Source organism: Anomalospiza imberbis, chromosome 9 (assembly GCF_031753505.1).
Source record: "Anomalospiza imberbis isolate Cuckoo-Finch-1a 21T00152 chromosome 9, ASM3175350v1, whole genome shotgun sequence".
In the NCBI taxonomy this organism is placed as follows: Eukaryota; Metazoa; Chordata; class Aves; order Passeriformes; family Viduidae; genus Anomalospiza; species Anomalospiza imberbis.
The window spans coordinates 25,244,143-25,262,559 of NC_089689.1; the positions used below are offsets into that span (position 1 = coordinate 25,244,143).

An 18,417-nucleotide genomic window follows, 5' to 3' on the forward strand; every position below is an offset into this window, starting at 1 on the left:
TTTTAGCAACGTGTCTCATTTATCATCATTGTGGTTTTTGCAGTCATACACAGCTCTTGATGGTGCTCATCTAATAAACCCCCAGGAAAGAGTAGGTTTTGGTTTATTTGGCTTTTTCTGGATTGGCTTCTCCCTCCCATACTCTTCAGCAATATACATTGAATTCAGGTCAATCAACAGATAAAGTTGGCTGAGAGACAAAATTATCCTTTATTTTGCATCTCTAAGATACAGAGAGCGAACACAGGTTTTGTACCACAGAACCTACACTAATAATGATCTGCTGGTGCAACAAAATTCTCTTTACTTGGGGAAAAGAAGCTGCTTCAGCTGTGAAGAAATACAGCAATGTGGCATTTTCACATTTTTGTCAAAGCTCTGTCTCAAAGGATTAAATCAGCTCAAGCTTCTTTTGAGCCTAGTTAGAGGGGTTAAATACGATAGAGGCTGCAAGCTATTTTCTTTTAAACTGAATAACTCACTTGTTCATAGATCCCCAGTTTTGTAAACTTGATGACTTTAAGGGGCACAGGAGTAAGAAAAAACAGCAGAAGCATTATGTGCTTTTTTGATTGAAAGACCTCTATTAACCACACTGTAAAACTGAAGAGTCCAGACACTGTTTGTTAAGCAAGATGGAAGACTAAAATAATGTAGACAGCAAATGGTAGCAGTGCACATGTACATACTGCATAAATATTAAATATCCATGTTCTAACAAGACAGCTATAAGTAGACCCTGCAAAGAAAAAAAGAAAAAGGAACAACCATCTGCTTTAGAATTTCATTGGGAGAAGGTTGTGACTATAAAAAAAAAAAAGAAATTAAAACAAGAACACGTTACTAAGGCAAGATCTGCTCCAGGCTGTTCCTCCCCAGTGTCAGCCCCCTTTGAGAGAGGCTCACATCTCTATGGTTATGCAAACATTTCAAGATATTACATTTTTTTGTCTCTCCAAACAGGGATCTTTGATCACCAAAACCACCCTGTGTGTCTAATTTATAGTCATTAAAAATGTGTGCTACTCTCGAAACAATTTGAATAACCAGTGCATTAAATCTATTTATGTGTTATTGATATAAAGAAACCATGTCTGGATCAGAAAGCTCTTCCAGCTCCCAATAACCTGCTGCTGAGAGTGATGCCAGGGAGCAGGACACTACGCTTCTGCTGCTCTCATACTGCATATCCACGAGTGCCCCTGCTGGATCCAGGGTACCAGAGCTTTCTAACTGTTTAAAGAGTAAAGCTCACCTTAAATGGAAAATTACAGGGGCTTCAGAAGATTTTTCCCAAAGCCAAGAATCCTAGGTGTGTTGCTGTGCTACCCATACACAAATTCTGCTATAACACTGTCCCATCCTGAAACAGCATAATTTTTTTTTATAGCAACTTTCAAACAACTACCAGGCCCACAATTTATTTCATTAAATTATAAACTGAATGTATCTCTTCTTGATTTATACATTTTGTTTAGGGATAGCAATCATATAGCCAGGAAGTGGAACAACTTATTTAAAAATTCATTAAGTACTGCATAACCTGACCTAATTGGACCTGCACTGGGCCAGAGAGACATCCACAAACAACTTCCAGTCTCAAGCACCTGTGTCTCCACCATCCAACAGCACAGGTTATCTTGATAAACATACTGTGAGTCGTGGGTTTTTTTTAAATGAAAAGGGATGTCAAGAATATAATATAACACTAGATTGACATGTACCCATTACAAAGGTTCAAAGTAACAATATTTTTGGTGTGTTTTTTTCAGCAGCACGCTTCCGAGTTACAGTATTGAAATATATTCAATCCAACTTTTTTGTTTCCTGAAAACATAGGGAACAATAAAGCAATAGGGTTAATGAAAGCTTACCAAATTCATTAAAAGTTTGGACAACATTAAAAAATCCACGGCATTCTGAAATTATTTAGATACCTAAAGAATACTATATAGCAGACTTAAATTCAGAACTTTTCCTCAAGGGAATATTAACTTACCTAGATTAGTCCATTCTGACTAATTGTGACTATTTTTTATGAGTACAAAACAGTATCAGAAAGAAAACCAAGAACCACCATTCCTTAATTATCTATTGAAACAACATCAATGACTTCCTTCAAAATACACAATTCTAGTGCTAACCATTTAAAAGCAATGAAGCACATCTTAGAGTGACTCTCATCACAGGGTCTGTGAATTCTGTGAATAATGTGGGGTTTCAAATAGCACAAATATTCAAGTCACAAGTTGTAAATACTCAGGGGTTTTACACAAAGTTTGAAGATGGATTGGATTTACCAATCATATTATTTAAAAGCAGAAGTCTACATACACTGATTGAATATTAAACGAGGCAAGGGGTTCCTTCTTCTTTACGAATTACAGTTGTGAGGTAGTTTTTAAATTTCCAGAATTTGCAGAATTTAAAAGGGATATTTGGATGAATTAAGAGCTAAAGGCAGTCCCAGGCTAAAGAGCAGTTAAAGGCTTTTGCAATGGGTGAGGAGGGAGCTCTTCCTCAGTGGCTACCTCGCGTTCCTCCCCTCTCCTTCCCAACCTCCACAGCACACAATGGTTTTGGCTGACACATACAGACCCCTGAAAAATCTCTCCTTTGGAAGCTCCATCCCAGTGAAGAGCAAGAGGGTTTTACAAAGCACAAAGCAAGATCAACTCTCCAAAACAGGGCACTTGAAAACGCATCCAAAAGCAAAAGGAGAAAGCAAGTTGGAGAAGCACAGTGCTGGAAGAACGATCCTTTCAGAGGAGGAGGCTGGAGAGATGTAAATAACCCGCACACCTGAGAGATGCACGAGTTTCACTGGGATAAATAACCAAACCAGCTTAACACAACCAGCACAAGCTGCTCCCAGAGAATTCCAAAAGCCTTATTTAGGTTTCACTGCATTCAGCAAGTGAGACCACTTTAGTCTACTTAGCAAAGCCCTTGCAGAGCTTTACATTTGTTTAGCTAAAAAGTGAGGAGGTTTACATTAAACAAACGCAGTACACAAATGAGACCTCGAGACAGGGTAATAGGAACTGCCACGGGAAATGATCCACAACCCAAAGATGTCCAACCAAATGGCATCAAGTGCTTCAGAAAGTCACAGGGAATTATAATGGAGTAACTTGATCATGGGGCATTTTCTTCCAACCCTCCGATTTTCTGACACATTCAGATTTACAGCATCAGTAATTTTTTCGTGTATTCCATTTAAGGCAATAACCTCATAAACCACATATTTAATTATTTCTATGAAACTCAGTAAAAGTTTTTTTTGATGAGAGGATTTATTTATTATGACTTCCAAAAATGTATATTCTCCCCCAAATGCTACAAACTCAGATTTTATTTTCGGTCTAACACGTGTGGCAAGCTAAAAAACCAAAGTTCTGCATTTTGTCTCTTTACTATTCATTTTGCCTCTCCTTCCCATTATTCACTTAATATCTTCTCAATATAAAAACAATTTCTCTCACATCAAAAATGCAGAAAGTTTACCCCATGCTGTTCTCTACATTAACAGAGGCAAAGACAGGAAGAGGTGTTAGCCACTTGTAGGACAGAATTTAAAATTATAACCAAAAAAACAGGCATTTTGTTGTTTCATACTCAGAACGAAGAAAAACTGGTTTTAATCTTTGACTCTTTCAGCATTTAATATTAGATTTATTTTTCTGATTGTTTAAGTGAATATAATACCAAAATTTACATACAAAACCTCATTACAGAGGGTGAGATGACACACAAGACAAACATACTGTGGTTTTGAGTTCTTCAGAATAAAAAAAACTCGAGCTGTTATATTTTGGAAATATTAGCCTGTATTCATCAGTGCTTGAGAATCACTCAATATTTGCTGAATTTAAAGAAGTGCAACAAAATACGCTAAAAATCCCTCATTAAGTATTCATTTTAAAATTTTAACTTTTTTTGGCTTTTATATTTTATTACATATTTCCACAGCAAAAAAAGGGTCATTAAGAACACTCTGTTTACAATTGTCACTCCACTGCAAATCATTCTACTCCTAATTTGGGCTAAATGTGATATTCTCCCTGATATACAATACTCTTACTCTAATTTTCTGCCTTCACATGATAAACATATTCTAAAGATTTAAAATCCATTATTTGATGTTCAAACAAAATAAATGGACAACAAAACTCCAAATGTTTTCTACAATGGAGAGAAGGGTTTTTTTTTAAAGAAAGGAAACAAAACCCAAAACTGAACAAATATTATCCAGAAAGAGGAAAACCAAATAACTAAATAATAAAGGAAAGCATTAGTGAGACAAAGCATCCACAAAAGGACTGAAAAAGCAAAAGTGAATTTCAAATTGCTTCTGAACCATGAATCTAAACAACAAAGGAACATTTTCACATGAAACAGTAAAGCAAAATTGGAGAAGTCCAAAGATTTACTAGTTCCTTTTGGGCACAGAAGTATTTCTTAAAATGAAACTAACTCACATGACTCTGCTGTATGCATATATTCCAGTAATAATAGTAAATGTTTTGAAATAATGCTCTGCTAATAACTTTCTTTTTTGCAAATACTGATTTGGGAATAATTTTCATCAGAACTGGTAATAATGGGTACTGGCAGGTGCAGACACATCAAAACAATTGCTCTGACCCTTATACTGTGATTTTGGGAAACTGGATAAAAAGCAAGACCATGTACAGACTTCTCTTGCAATCAGTTTACAACAACAAAAATGAAGAAAATTCCAGAATAAACAACAGAAGTTTTAGTAACTGGCACTGGCAAAATCATCCTGTAAGTATTAGCCAAATCCTGCAGTCAATGTGGATTAATACAACAAAGGTTTGCTGAAACCAGCTGTATTAATTACCACCATTTCCTTCTGCCCCAAGACATCCAGACCGGACCCTGAGATTCCCAAGCAGAGGAATGTGGCTTCTGAGTTTGCTATGCAACTACCAAATCTCACCTGTTACAAGCAAGTCTGAGATGTGTATTCTAAACAAGAAATTCCATTAAACCTTCTGCAGAAATACAAATCACTTTAACCACAAAGAGGCTTTTTACTAACAGGGTTACCTTACTACACACATAGCTACTTTGAAACCATTACTTTCAGAGGTTACAAAAATTGACTGCTATGAGTTTAAGTAATAAAAATATTATTCCATTTAGGTTTTTTAATTAATTCAGTAATACATAAATAACAAAATTACTCATTGTGCTTCAGTAGTAAGAGAAGCAATCTCTACCTGTGTTATTTTTGGCAGGCTTTTCAAGGCAAAGGAATGAGTCAGCTTTTTCCTGTAGCTTATGTTATACATGCTGGCATCTCCCCAGCTTTGCAAGTCTCAAAAAGTATTTCCAAGTGCTAGACGTGAAGTTACACCCACAAAGTTTATACAGAATGACAACATTTGTCCCCATCGTGGTTAAAATTTAACCAAAAACCGTAATTGAACTACAATGAAATGTCTTCTATGCATTCTGCTTTATTTCAGCTTGCTTTCTTTACAACAAATATACTTCATGAAAAGCTGCAAAACAATAGAATTGCTAATAAAGCAAAAAATTAACATTTCATCAAAAAATGCCACATGAATACATTCATACAGATGATTCACTTCATCAGCAAGAGAGCACGCGCTGAAATTACAATTAGCACTCTAGATGTGGTTTCCCATTTCTCCCTACATCTTTGGTGGCTTCAGCAAATTTTTTCCTGTCACTCCTACAACATGCCTAAATGCACTAGGAAGCCTTTCAACAGTTAGATATACTTCTAAAATTCTGAGGAAAAAAACCCACTACATTTTGCAGAGTTCCTTAATTCTATGTTGCCACTGCCTAATTCCCCAAACAAAGTGCAATGGAAATAAAATATTCATAACTGAATGTGTTTTCCTGGCACAGTGAAAGTAAGGAACATGTACAGATTTCTAAGAAGCTTAAGGATCAGCATGTACCTGAGCTGACTCTAGTTCAGCAGGAATAAAGGAAAACAATCTACTCTCAACAACTCTCAAAACTCATTCACATAGAAAGGGCAAGTAGCCCATGAGGTTTTGACATGCATACAAGTAGTCTTAGTCATTAATGTCACAACTTTGACATTAATGCTGCTTCACCTTCTCTAAGAAAGGAATGCTTATGCTTAATACCAAAATATATCTTATTACTCCTTAAAACATTCATAGATAGAAAGTAGGAGAGTCAGATAAATGAAAGGCTATGCCTTGATATGAATATTGGAAAATGTTCTGAACGCCCATATTTCTACCCCTCTCCTAGTTATTGTATGTAAATTTGAAAGGCAACACTAAAATGCAAAGGTTAGGGATAAGCTATGTCATGACAATATATTTTTTGTTCAGTCTTATTAAAAAAGAAAGGCGGTTTTTTTTAGTCATTCATTGCAACATACTAGCTCTTAGAAAGTAATACCAGGGAAGAAATTTCAGGACACAAGAAATCAGGACACAAAAAGTCATAGAAGTACTGCCAAAAGCCTAAGGCCCCTTCACTGAAAAGCCATAATAACATGAAATATCAACAGTGTTCTAATGACCCTAGCTGTAGTCAGCCAACTGCCTAATCACTAATCCATAATAAAAAAAAAATAGTTATGCAAGACTTAGCTTAAAAGTTTGGAAAACAGAAAATCCCAAGATGAAGTAAGTAATGTGCAAGTTGTCTCAGCATTTCTCCAACAGCCTGTGCTGTACTTCTGGGGGGGCAGCAACCCAGGACAGGCTAAGGAGAGTTTATTGAAATAAAACTAGAAACTGTTCAGATATTTAACAGTATTGTAAGTTAATCCATTTTAAGACATTCTGCTTTAAAACTCTGATGGCTCTTGATGGCTCCTAGCTTTTGTGGTAAAATTTTTCACAAGCAACATTCACTTCCAAAAAGCACTGGCACAGATGCTGTTCTTAAATAATTTACTTAGTTTTTCTCCTACTCACACAGTCCCACTATGACTCAATGACAGACTAAACACTTGTCAAACACATGTTTATAAGATGTGTGCAATTTTTAGTTCAACTAAATAGGTCACAGTCACAGGGTAATAAACTACAGATACCTCATACCAGCCAATTCACTATTAGCATATTCTAGAAATTTGTTCTGAAATTTGAATGTCTCAGGACAAATGAATGCTAAGCAATCTTCATAGAAACTACCAATACAGAGGTAGCACCTCTAAAAAAAGAATTTGTAAAAACTATGGTAGGTGGGTGAGGCATCCACAGAGCTCCAGCAGTACTATGGGGCAGGACTGGGATCTCAGGTGCTGCTTTTTATTTATTCTCAGAACACAAAATTCCCTGTTAAAAGAAACAAGAGTCTTTCACCATGAACAGAAATCTAAATATATTAGTCCCATTGCTTGTTTGATCACTATACAAGAAAAACTTGAGGTTATTTCATAAGTAACTAGAAACCTAAATTATTTAAGTAACTAAATTCCATCTGTTATTTGAAAAGGAGAGACAGAATTTACATTTCAATTTACAATATTGCCAGCAAAAGTTTACCTAAAAATCTCCTCCATTCTCTTTCTGGTCAGAAAGAGAACTAAAATTTCATATACTTCATCACAGTAACAAAATACAGCCATAAAACACATAATCACAATTCCTTTGTTACCCTCACATGAATAAAGCAGGTTTTTGAGGGTTGTTTTGGGTGTTTTTTAAATAAATGAATGTGCATACAGCTATGTGGAAAGCCATACCACGATTACAACTGCCTACAGACCTACACATTTCATATAATCTTCCATGAAAAAAATACATTAAAAGGAAATGTGTTTTACCAAAGATTAAGGCATTTGAAAGAAAGTAAAAACAAGTAATTTAATACTGTTTTTAAGAATCAACAAGTCTTCTGTGCTACCACCCAGCTGTATAAAGTACACAGTATGCATCTGAGCTTACTGAAAGACACACAAATGTCACTTTGCAAGCTGCAAAACGCTGGAAATATGGAGAATGAGAAATACAACATTTTTTGCAAGCAGGGATCCCTAATTTAACAGAAAATACATTAAAGACTTCCAAAGGGGATTTCTATAGTCCTTTGTAAAAGACAAATTCACATACAATTGTGTCCTACTAGGAGAGATTAATGCTGCAGTTGAGCACACAAAAAAACCTGCAACTCCAGAATTTCCTGGAGAACAGGCACCATGCCCACGGGATACCTGCACCAGTGGGATGCCCATCCACCAACTCTCCTTGGGATTATCTAACTCAGGGCTTCCTCCTTCCTTCCCTCTGCTTGGCAGCAGGGTTGTGAATGCTGGACAGGCTCCTCACTCCAGTAACAGTGAGAATAAACCTGCTGAGCTGACAAGAACATGTTCCACAGGACACCCAGATCCACAAGAGAACACCTGTCTAAAACAAAACTTTTAATGCTCCTTTAAAAAAAAAAAAAAAAAAAAAAAAAAAAAAGGTACAAACCTCTGCTTCCAGTAGGCAGATTTGATACACAGGCAAGCCCGTGTTCCCAGCAGTGAAAATCCCTCAGATCTAGTCCTAATGAGAGGAATATGCCCTGAACTTCTCACTGGTCCCACAATGAGTGCTGTCAAATCTGTGCCATATTCAGTATGGCATTCTAAAGTAAAGAAAACAGCAGGTCAGCCATACAAAACCAAAGGGCCAGTGTGATGAACACCATCACCATAAAGTGCAGTCCTGGTTCCCAGCCACTGAAACACAGCCTTGCAATGCAACAGCAGAGCTGCTGAACACAGGACATAAACATTCACTGAACACTGCCCCACATTTAAGGAAAAGAAAGGGCTGTGTGCCAAACTCAAATTAATCACCTAGTTTCTGGAGGCAGACTAATTCAAATCAATCAAAATAACACACAGAGAGAGACCACATCAAAGCTGCAGCAGGGCAAACCAGAGAGAAAAAAAGACAATCTAAGTGTATCAGTTTGCCCAGCTCCGACTGAAATTTGCTACACTGTGTAACAAAAGGATTGTTACTGGTTAGAGCACTGGAAGATACAAATAACAGATTGCTGATAACTGTCAAGAGCCCATTTTTTGCCATTCCCACCTAAATGGGCACCTCCAAGAGAAATAAAAAATTGCCAAGTCCTACCTGATTTCTCTCAGTTCAATTCTTTTGTCTGTTCAGTTACTTTTTTCCAAAAGACATTACATAGATGTAAATACACATATACAAAATTGGTACTTAGAGTAAAAAAAACTCTGTCTGACAAATATTATTTTCCGAGAAGTTTACAAGCAAGATGCAAAAAACCTCCATCTGTCTAAATTATCCATTTAAAATTAAAAGTTCTAGTTAAGAGCTGAAGCTTTATAAAAACAGATGTTCAAAATATACAGTTTCTCCTTCCAAGATAGAGAATCACTTGTTGTCAGGTGATTCTTGGAACCTGAGTATGACAGGAACTGCAATTCATCCCATCTCCAGGTGCATTAAACTGCTGGTTTTACTGAAGTTATACTGTGCTTTGATCCTCTACCAGAATACAGAATAATCAAGCCAAGTATAGCAGGAAGGCACAAAGGTCATTTTGAAAATAAAAAACAAGGGGGGGTTATATACATACAATCATTATACATATATTTACAAGTAAACTAAATATTGGAAAATAAACGGCCCTCTCCCCCCACTATTTTGATGAAATTTATTTTTTTCTTAAAGCAATACTAAAAGTACCTATATTACAATGTCTCTTGGAAAACACATGAAATAAAAACTATTTTAGACCAGGGAACAGGAGTAAAAACAGAAATGGCCATCCTGGAAAAAGCAGAAAATTAAGGGTGGTGAATTCTGCTCTTCATTCAAAAATCCTGCTCTGATTACCAATACAGAATATAAAGTCATGCTGTATATGAAGGACTTGAATTTTTCATTAAATCGGTGAAAGGCAGAGCAGACTACTTCACTTACTTTCATGCACAGATTCAAGCACGGGATCTCAAGAGAGCAAAGAGCTCTCACCTGTGTAATAATCTCACATATATAAATGTCCACAGAGCATAAGGTCAAGTCACTAATGGGTGATTTTCCTTTAAATATGTACCATCATCAGAAACATTTCAACAGACACAGAGTTGGAATTTTTCACACTTTTATTTTATTGTTTATACACAAAGTTTAAGATGTATTTATTCGTCATTCTTACCTTCACAGGCCAAAAGAGAAGGTCAGAGTCTAAATGGGCAAGCTATGAAACCACCAGACTTTACAACGGACAGAAATTCCTAACTTCTGCTTCCTCAGATGGTAAAAATTACTGTAAATTAATACAGCTAAAAGAAATGACACTCAGGAAATAACATACCAGCAACCCTGGGAGGCTTAAGAGAGCTGCATCCATTTATAGCAGAATGCCTGAAGAGATCATTATATTATCTATGTTGATCTTCTGTATCTCACAGAACATCTGAAACATTTCGTCGCCCAGCCTATAATAAGCCCTGTAATTAGGCTACAGTGTTCTAACACAGGAAAACCCTAAGCTGCTCTATATGCAGCAGACCACCACAAAGGCCAAGTCATATGCACCAGAGGGGAACTAATTATTGGCAAAATTAGGCTTCATGATCCCACCAAGCAGTTTTTACACTGTCGCTGCATTTGAATTCCTCTACAGCACTCTTGTGACCAACTTTATTTTGAGCACTTGAACAAAGCCAAGCAACCAAACATTTATGAAAGTCAGTTTCCCATACTGCTTCAAGCAGCTACTGCAAAACATATACAACTGCTTTGAGCATGATAAAACATCCACAACTCTGAGACATTTAAGTCCAGTTTATTTAGTACCCAACTCAAGATAAATTAGAGGCAGTCTATACCGTCTTAGAGTATCTCATAAAGAGGATTATAGATGAAGACTTCTAATTGGGGGTAAGTAATGTTTTAGAGTTCAAAAATAGGAAGCTGATGTTTCAGTTCTAAACTGAAAAGAAAAAGGAATTCTGTTTAATTCTTAACAAAAAACAAAAGCGACTATTAGAAAAACTAAATCCAGAAAGGAGAGCCTTACACTTAACTCTGGTTTAGCTTTGTTTAAAGGTAAAACCTAATGTCCAAAAGATACAGAACATAGTAACAGTAATAAGAAAGACACTGCTGACATTTTAACCCTTAATACTAAATTCTAGCAAGACCAGGGGGAAAAAATGCAGTGACAAAGTAAGCAGCAGGAATATTTCTTCAGTGTAAACAAAGTAATCCTTAGAAAAACTTACACAAACACACAGTACTTGTAGCACAATGTAAGAAACTTGTTCTGTGAACTTAATAACCTCTGCTGTCTCTGTGCATGCTGATGTACTTTTCTGTCAGCTCATGTCAGTACCCACTCCTCTGTTTCTGTTTGGGATCCTTCTGCTTTCCAGCTCACCAGGGCTCCTTCTTTTGGTTGTTTTGGCTGAAGTCCCAGAGAAATAACAACGCCCTTGAGCTGAGTGTCAGAGAGTTCAAGAAGCAACAGGTGCCCAAGGGCATCTTCAACCTGGGTCTTTAGCACAGCCTCTGATAATGCACGACTTTTTTTTCCCGAACAGGAACATGGAATTGAGATACAGACAGGCTTAGTGAAAAGCAAGAGTAAACAATCTCTTTGAGACAAGAACTTCCTTATGTTTTTGGTTTTTCCCCTTTTTGCTGCAGGAGTGCCCCTGAACTTTGGTTGATGACATCTGAATGGGATTTGCTTAGCTTTCTACTTAGTAGCCTGGGTGCCTCACAGAAGATTTCCTCATCAAATACTGACTTCTGATTTTACTTCCAACATCACAGAAGTAAAGCCTCTGAATCAGATGCAGAAAATGAAGTGAAATTAGAGAAAACAGAAATTGTATTCTTCCCATTTACCAAACACTGGGAGCCAAAGGATGGCAGAGGAGCCCTTATCAAAATCATCATTACTTCACTAGTGTCTTCATGAACTGTGAACCAAGTTCTTCAAGTTTGGTTTTCCTTAGAAATCAAAAAAGGTTTTGCTCTGAGTTGAACAACGTATTTAGTGCCAAACTAAAGGATTTCTTTAGCTTTTCATCTCAGCTAAAAAAACCCCAAAACCTTTTGGTTGAATTAAAACAAACCCTCCCCAATTTCTAGGCACTGAATCTGTACTTCATTACTGAATCAAAGGTATAAAAAAATGCAACAACAACAAAAAAAAAAAAATCATGACACGTGGATCATGCACTTTTAATTCCAAAATAAAAAATACTACATTTCTCATAAGTCATGAGCCTTTCCTCAGGTTCTTCTGAAATGCTGAAAACCCTTGCCTAACAGAGATATTTGATTCTTTCACACCCCAGGAACTCCTTTTCTTCACTGTTCTCTTCCTTCATTCTTTTGTTTCTACCTCCTTGTTAGATTAGCAGGATTTGGCTTTAGCTCCCACTCCCTTTTTTACAAGGCTACTTTGAATAAAAATGAGCCAGTGTCCTGTTAATGACAGACCCTTAGGGCATCTCCTTCACTTAGAGTCTTCTCAATATTATTTTTTTCTTCTACAACTTACCATTTCCTTTTCACAGACATTCCTCCCATTCATCTTCTGCCTAGTTTCAAAAAGTATGTACCTTCCTCAAGTACCTCTTGCATTCCTAATTTTCTACCCTTTATTACTTTCCCTATGCCTTTTTTAAGCTTGCACATTTGGGTCATTACTTCTTTCCTCTCTACATTCTACTTCCAGATCATCTAGTAATCATTAATAAAATTAAATATTTGAAGGTGTTCTCATAGCTATAGAAACTTCACTCTGCTTTCTGCTCATTCTGGAGTCTCAGAAGTGACTTATTCTGACCATTTTTCATGGCAGCTCTCTCATTCAACCCAACCTGTTGGCCATTTATTGTAATGCACACAAGTTACAAATCCCCAAAACCAAATCCAACTGATCGAATGGATTGTATTGGGAATTTCACAACCTGAACAGAATGAACAAGGCTACTCCTTGCCTTCCAGTAAACACTTGAATTTTTAAAAGAGCTCATGCCATGTCACTACAAACAACTCTGACAAAAGATGTTTTAACTCCATCACTCAACACACATCTGGTTTTTTCTGTCTGAAGCCACTGATGACAGACACCCCCTTCTGCTCGCTGGTGTCTCACTCTTGCTCATACCTTGACATGTTGCAAAATAAAGACTGTGTTCATTTTAACACATAGTTTCAAGTGTCAGAAATTTGTACTATTTTTTTACAATAGGTTACTGTTGAAACTATATCCACAGCCAAGTTTGGAAATCTAATTTTTTTCATAATAACTTTCTGATATTTTGGACTGGTCCAAAGGTCACTCATTTGGAAAAGAGAAAAAAAAAAGGAGGAAATCAAAAGTTTTACAGTTTAAAGGAAGACTACTCACTTTTTAATTAAGTTTGCTGTAGTTTACACTTCTAAACCTTAAGAAATTGGATTAATAGTTTCTTTATTTACTAATCCTATGAAGAGTCTTAAAACACCTAAGACTACTTTGCTTGGTATTATTGGTTTCCTCCTATTTGTCTGCACATTGAACCTCGTGGCAAAATAGTTGAGAGTTTTTTCCAGGATGAGTGTTTGCTTCGTTTTTTGTTTGCACTTAATGGTGTCTGGATAGCACCAAATCTAAAAGTTATGGCTTTAATCATCTGACTCAATTCTGCACAACCACCAACAGCAGAAAAGCAACAATCCTAATTTTAAATTAAAAGCACATGAAAATTTGAAAAAGTTGTTTCATCTTCCATTTCTTCCACAGGAACCTAAATACTCAAAACCCATATGTGTACACACCGGTCTTCTTCTAAAAATGCGACCCTTCATAACACTTCTTGCAAAATGAAGACAAGAGGAAACTAAAGACAATATGAAACATGGCTTCAGAGGACAAGAAAGAAATGAAGAAAGGCTGAAGACAATCGCAGCAGAGCGGGGTTTGTTTAACTCAGGATCACATTTACTTGGAGATAAAGCTTTAACAGACCAGAAGCAGTCTGCACATAACAGCCTGTTTGTCCCAGCCACGAGACACCCCCAAATTTGAAATAAAGCTACCAGCTGTCTTAGCAAGATGCCATGTCACTGTTACGTGGGGTTGATCTATGAAGTCATTTTCTTAGAATACTTACCACTAAATCCCAGTTATTTTGTTCAAGCAACGTTATAGCTTCATCAATATTTTCAATACCAGTACATGCCTAAAAATAAAAAGAAGCAGTAAACAGAATTAAAAGCATTGATCAAAATCAGGATATTAATACTTATCATTCAATTCATTTCAGCAGGATGACAGGAAAGGTATACATTTTCCCTCTCTGATACGAAACGGTAATCCAGAAATCAGACTTCAAGTTTTAAACATCAAACATTTAGATATAATTCCCCGTTCCACCAGAGGACTCTTGTGCAACCTTGAGCAAGCCACCTAGGGAAGCAAGACCAAGTAGTTATCTGTAAAATTAGGACAATAGTGCTGTCCCATAAATGTGTTTTGAGAATTCTATGAATTCAAATCTATGAAGCACTCAGACTACTTTAAATGGGAGCACAAAAAAACCTTGAAGTTCTAGCCCTGTACTCTGGTTTTACCTAGTTCAAGAAATCTGACACAATAGCATTTTTAAGGTTAATCCTCATAAAACCATATTTTGAACTGAGCTTAATTCCAAACACAAGAGCACCTCTACTCAGCAAAAACTGAGATGCAGCAACCTGCTGCCTTTTTTTGATATCCAGACCTTTTCAACTATTCAACTTCAGCAGGCAAAGCATTGCTATTCATTCTGCCACATATTTGCTACCATTCACATTATATCAGATCTATTTTACCAAAAGAGAAAAGGTAACAGCAGAGTTTCTTTCTGGAATTTATCTTTCATCCTAACCATCTTAACTGTATTCAAACACAAGAGGAGTTAGGACTTTTACAAGATCTGAAACGTGATTGTGTTCCTTCTGCTCTACCACACAGTTATATAAAACTGTGGTATATAAAACTGCATCCAAAAAATAAAACAAACAAACTTTTTAACGCTAATAATACAGAGCTAGATAGCTGCAACAAACAGATCAGTTTTCCTGATTCCCTTTATGTTGTAAGAGAAGAAGGAGGCTAAGCAGACACTTTTTTCCTTCCAAGACATAAAGAGCCATCAGGTGATATATTTCCCATGTTCTTTTTTCCCAATTTACAACCATGAAAACATAAAAAGAAGAAATCATGAAAAAAATTCAAGGTCAATTATCTCTTCCTAAATTCAACCCTGAAAAATTCCACACTTACAAAACACTACATGCAGTATGTAAATACAAAATGGACCAGTCTGAAGGACCACAAGATAAAATTATGGAGAATTTTGCCTGCAGAGGGGAGGCAGCATTTTCTACTGCTACAGTGCTCTCATGACCACATCGATCCTCCCTGCAACAAGACAAATCTTCTTCCACTTCAGAGCATGCTGTGTTAATGCTGAATTTCACCCAGTTCACATTGGGAGCCCTAAAAAATACCACTTTGCTCCTCAGAAGCATCATTTTGCCTTCTTTTCATTATTTCTCACAGTTATTTCTGAAGTTAAAAATGGAACAAAACTTCAACACAATCCCCAGCAAATGCTTATACATTTATGCCAGGTAGGTTTGAAGAGTACAGGGCTTGAGCTTGTCATTTCTGGAATCACAGGATGGTTCATACTACCATCAACCTGCCACTGGAACTGATGTCAACAGATCTGCTGCAAAAAATCCTGCTTTGAGAAAAAGCTCTGCAGAAGTCTGAGATTCTGTTTACATTCGAGTGAAATACACTTAATCTGGTAATTAGAGAAATAGTTACTATTTCTCATTTGTCAGCCCTGCAAAATCTGCATGACCTTTTTAAGAACTACCTTGTATTCCATCCTACAATAAGAACTTGACCAACAATGTGCTGTTTTGACCCCTGGGCTGTGCAGATGAACCTGAGGAGATGGTACCTACAATACAGGATTTAACACTGGTTTTAGTTGTCCCCTCTTTTTATCATTCCTGCAGCTCTGCTGACTTGCCACTGTCTTCTCTTAGGCCATACTAACTGCAAATCAATTCAGCTCACTTCAGCATACTCTCATTTGGAGATAAACTAAACAAAATCAGCTTATCCTTCTGCCAGAGTACACAGTGAGTTAACTCATCACAGTGAGGGCAGAGTAATTAAACAGCTAATTCACCTGTGTGTCTGCATCCTTCCTGAATCATCTTTCTGGTGATTTACAATGTAAAACAGAAGCCTGCTCTTGGTCACTTAGCAATGCAGAGTCACTGGGTAACAAGAATAGACAGGTGTAAACACCAGCTGAAAATAAAAATCATCAGATTTCTTAATAGCAAAGACAAGCAGTTTTGGTTAAAAATCTTTGCACCATTTTTACAGTCCTTTTTCATATTTGATTTTGAAGAGTTCTTAAACGAAGATTTCACTTTCCAGACAGACCATTTTTGCTAGTTGTCAACAAAACAGAAAACAAACATTTCAGAACTGCATCAGGAAAGAATGAGTGCTACTTATCAATGTAACCATAAACCAGACATTCCCAGATCTTCAACACACTGTTAATGTCAGTTGCAGCAAATTAAGATTATTTAGAATCTTATTATATTGTATTTCAACATTCAAACACTACATACTATGACATACAAATCCTTGTACCAAGTCAGAAGCCATCAGTGAGACCAAAAACCCCCAGCAACCAAAAATTAAAGCAGCTTCCTTGTACCTGCATCCTGTCATGCAACCTAAACTAAAGAAAATCATCTGGTTTGCATGTCTTTGGTTTTCCCTAAGAAATCAAGCACACAAGACAGGCGGTCCCTCAATGGCAAGTGTGACATGATGTCAAAGGCTCTGTGGTGACAGATCAGTCCCAGAACAACGTGGCCTGCTCCTGCCTTTGCTTTGTTTAGGGAAACACACACAGAAAACCAGCAGGTTCTGTGAGCAACAGAATTAACAAAGTCTGGTTCCTCATGGGTTTGCCTCTCATCCCTAATTGCAAGGGCTGATTTCGGCTTTTCCTATGGCTGAAATATTCATAAGAGGTTCTTTGAATGGACTACTTCCCATATTGCCTGGCTGTATTTTCATTATATTTGGAATAGTTTCATTAGTACAAGTCCAAGGGACACCTGGCACCTTAGGGCTCTGTGCCTCACTTATCTAGAAAAGCACACAGAATTCAAAGGGTTTAATTATTTACAATACATGAAGATTTTTTTCTTCATGTTTATTCCTTTTATCCTACCCAAGCAAGAAACAAACAAATAAAAATTTAATAGGAAAAACAAAGTTAAATTTGTTCAGAAACAGAAATGAAAAATCCCTTAAAATATAGCACAGCAGATGAGCCCTAAAGATGCAAAAAAATGCATCTCTGAGCAAGTAAAGAGAGGGGCTGAAGAGACTTTTTTTATTATTCACAGATTTTTATTCAGCTTTACTTTCATGAAAGACCTGCTTAACAGAAGGCATTAAATATTTTAAAAGAAAATTCCTACCTGAATACTACTAAATCTTTTTTCAGTGAACAACCAGCAGATCCTCTAAGTCATCAAAAGATGAAAGGAACAAACCACCACAGAAAAGGTAAAACCTTGAAGGCTCCCTGATTTGTAAACCTTTACACATCAGAAAGAAACCAAAGAATTTTTTGATGGACAAAGGAGAAGAAAAGGTAGAACAAGTTCCTCCTCCTCCTTGCATTTCCTGTAAATCTAGGATATCATTTTCAGCCTGCACAGCAGCTCCAGAGACTCTGCAATCACTTCTGTGCTTTTCCAGACCACACAAGAGGAAAACGAATGCGAAGATGAGAAAGCTATTGTTGTGTGCTGAATACATAATCAGATTCTGAAGATAAAGTTACTGAATGTGAAAACCACTTTCTTAGCATCCTGCTTTTCCAGGGCAGGTAAGTGTTTCCTCCAGGCAGATTGAAATTTTCACATAATAAAATTTCAGTGTTCTCCAAATTTTTTTTCCAGGTAGCTTTGTATCCCCACAGCGACAGAGACCTTACCCTTGGAATGTTTCACAGGTAACCATTAGGGTGCTATCCTTGCACAGTAACATTAACCTTAATAAAAGAAGCAAAGTGGTTACTGAGGAAACATTTCAATAGGAAAGAAGTTGTGAGGGCAGACAGACTCCAAGGCATTTGAGACAAACCTAGGAGCTGCTTCCAGAAAGCTGTAATGCAGGATGACAGACTGGCTCTTCGAAAGCCCTTGCAGGGTGGTCTGAGCCCAGCAGCTGTAACAGCTGGATGTGGGTTTTGAGACCCTCTGTGACACCCCACCCCAAGAGCCCAGGCTCCAGCCCACCTCCACAGCCCAGGGAAGCAGCTGCCTTCCCCATCTGGCAGCAGCT

General features: G+C 37.0%; 1 protein-coding gene across 1 annotated transcript in view; it reads right to left on the bottom strand.

The window, feature by feature from the left end:
• FAF1 (Fas associated factor 1) overlaps positions 1–18,417 on the bottom strand; it is a 152,853-nt gene that overhangs the window by 121,620 nt on the left and 12,816 nt on the right. Inside the window, exon 2 of the mRNA XM_068198731.1 lies at positions 14,144–14,212. Within this exon, the coding sequence (XP_068054832.1) occupies positions 14,144–14,212 (69 nt within the window). The remainder of the gene's footprint in view (positions 1–14,143; positions 14,213–18,417) is intronic.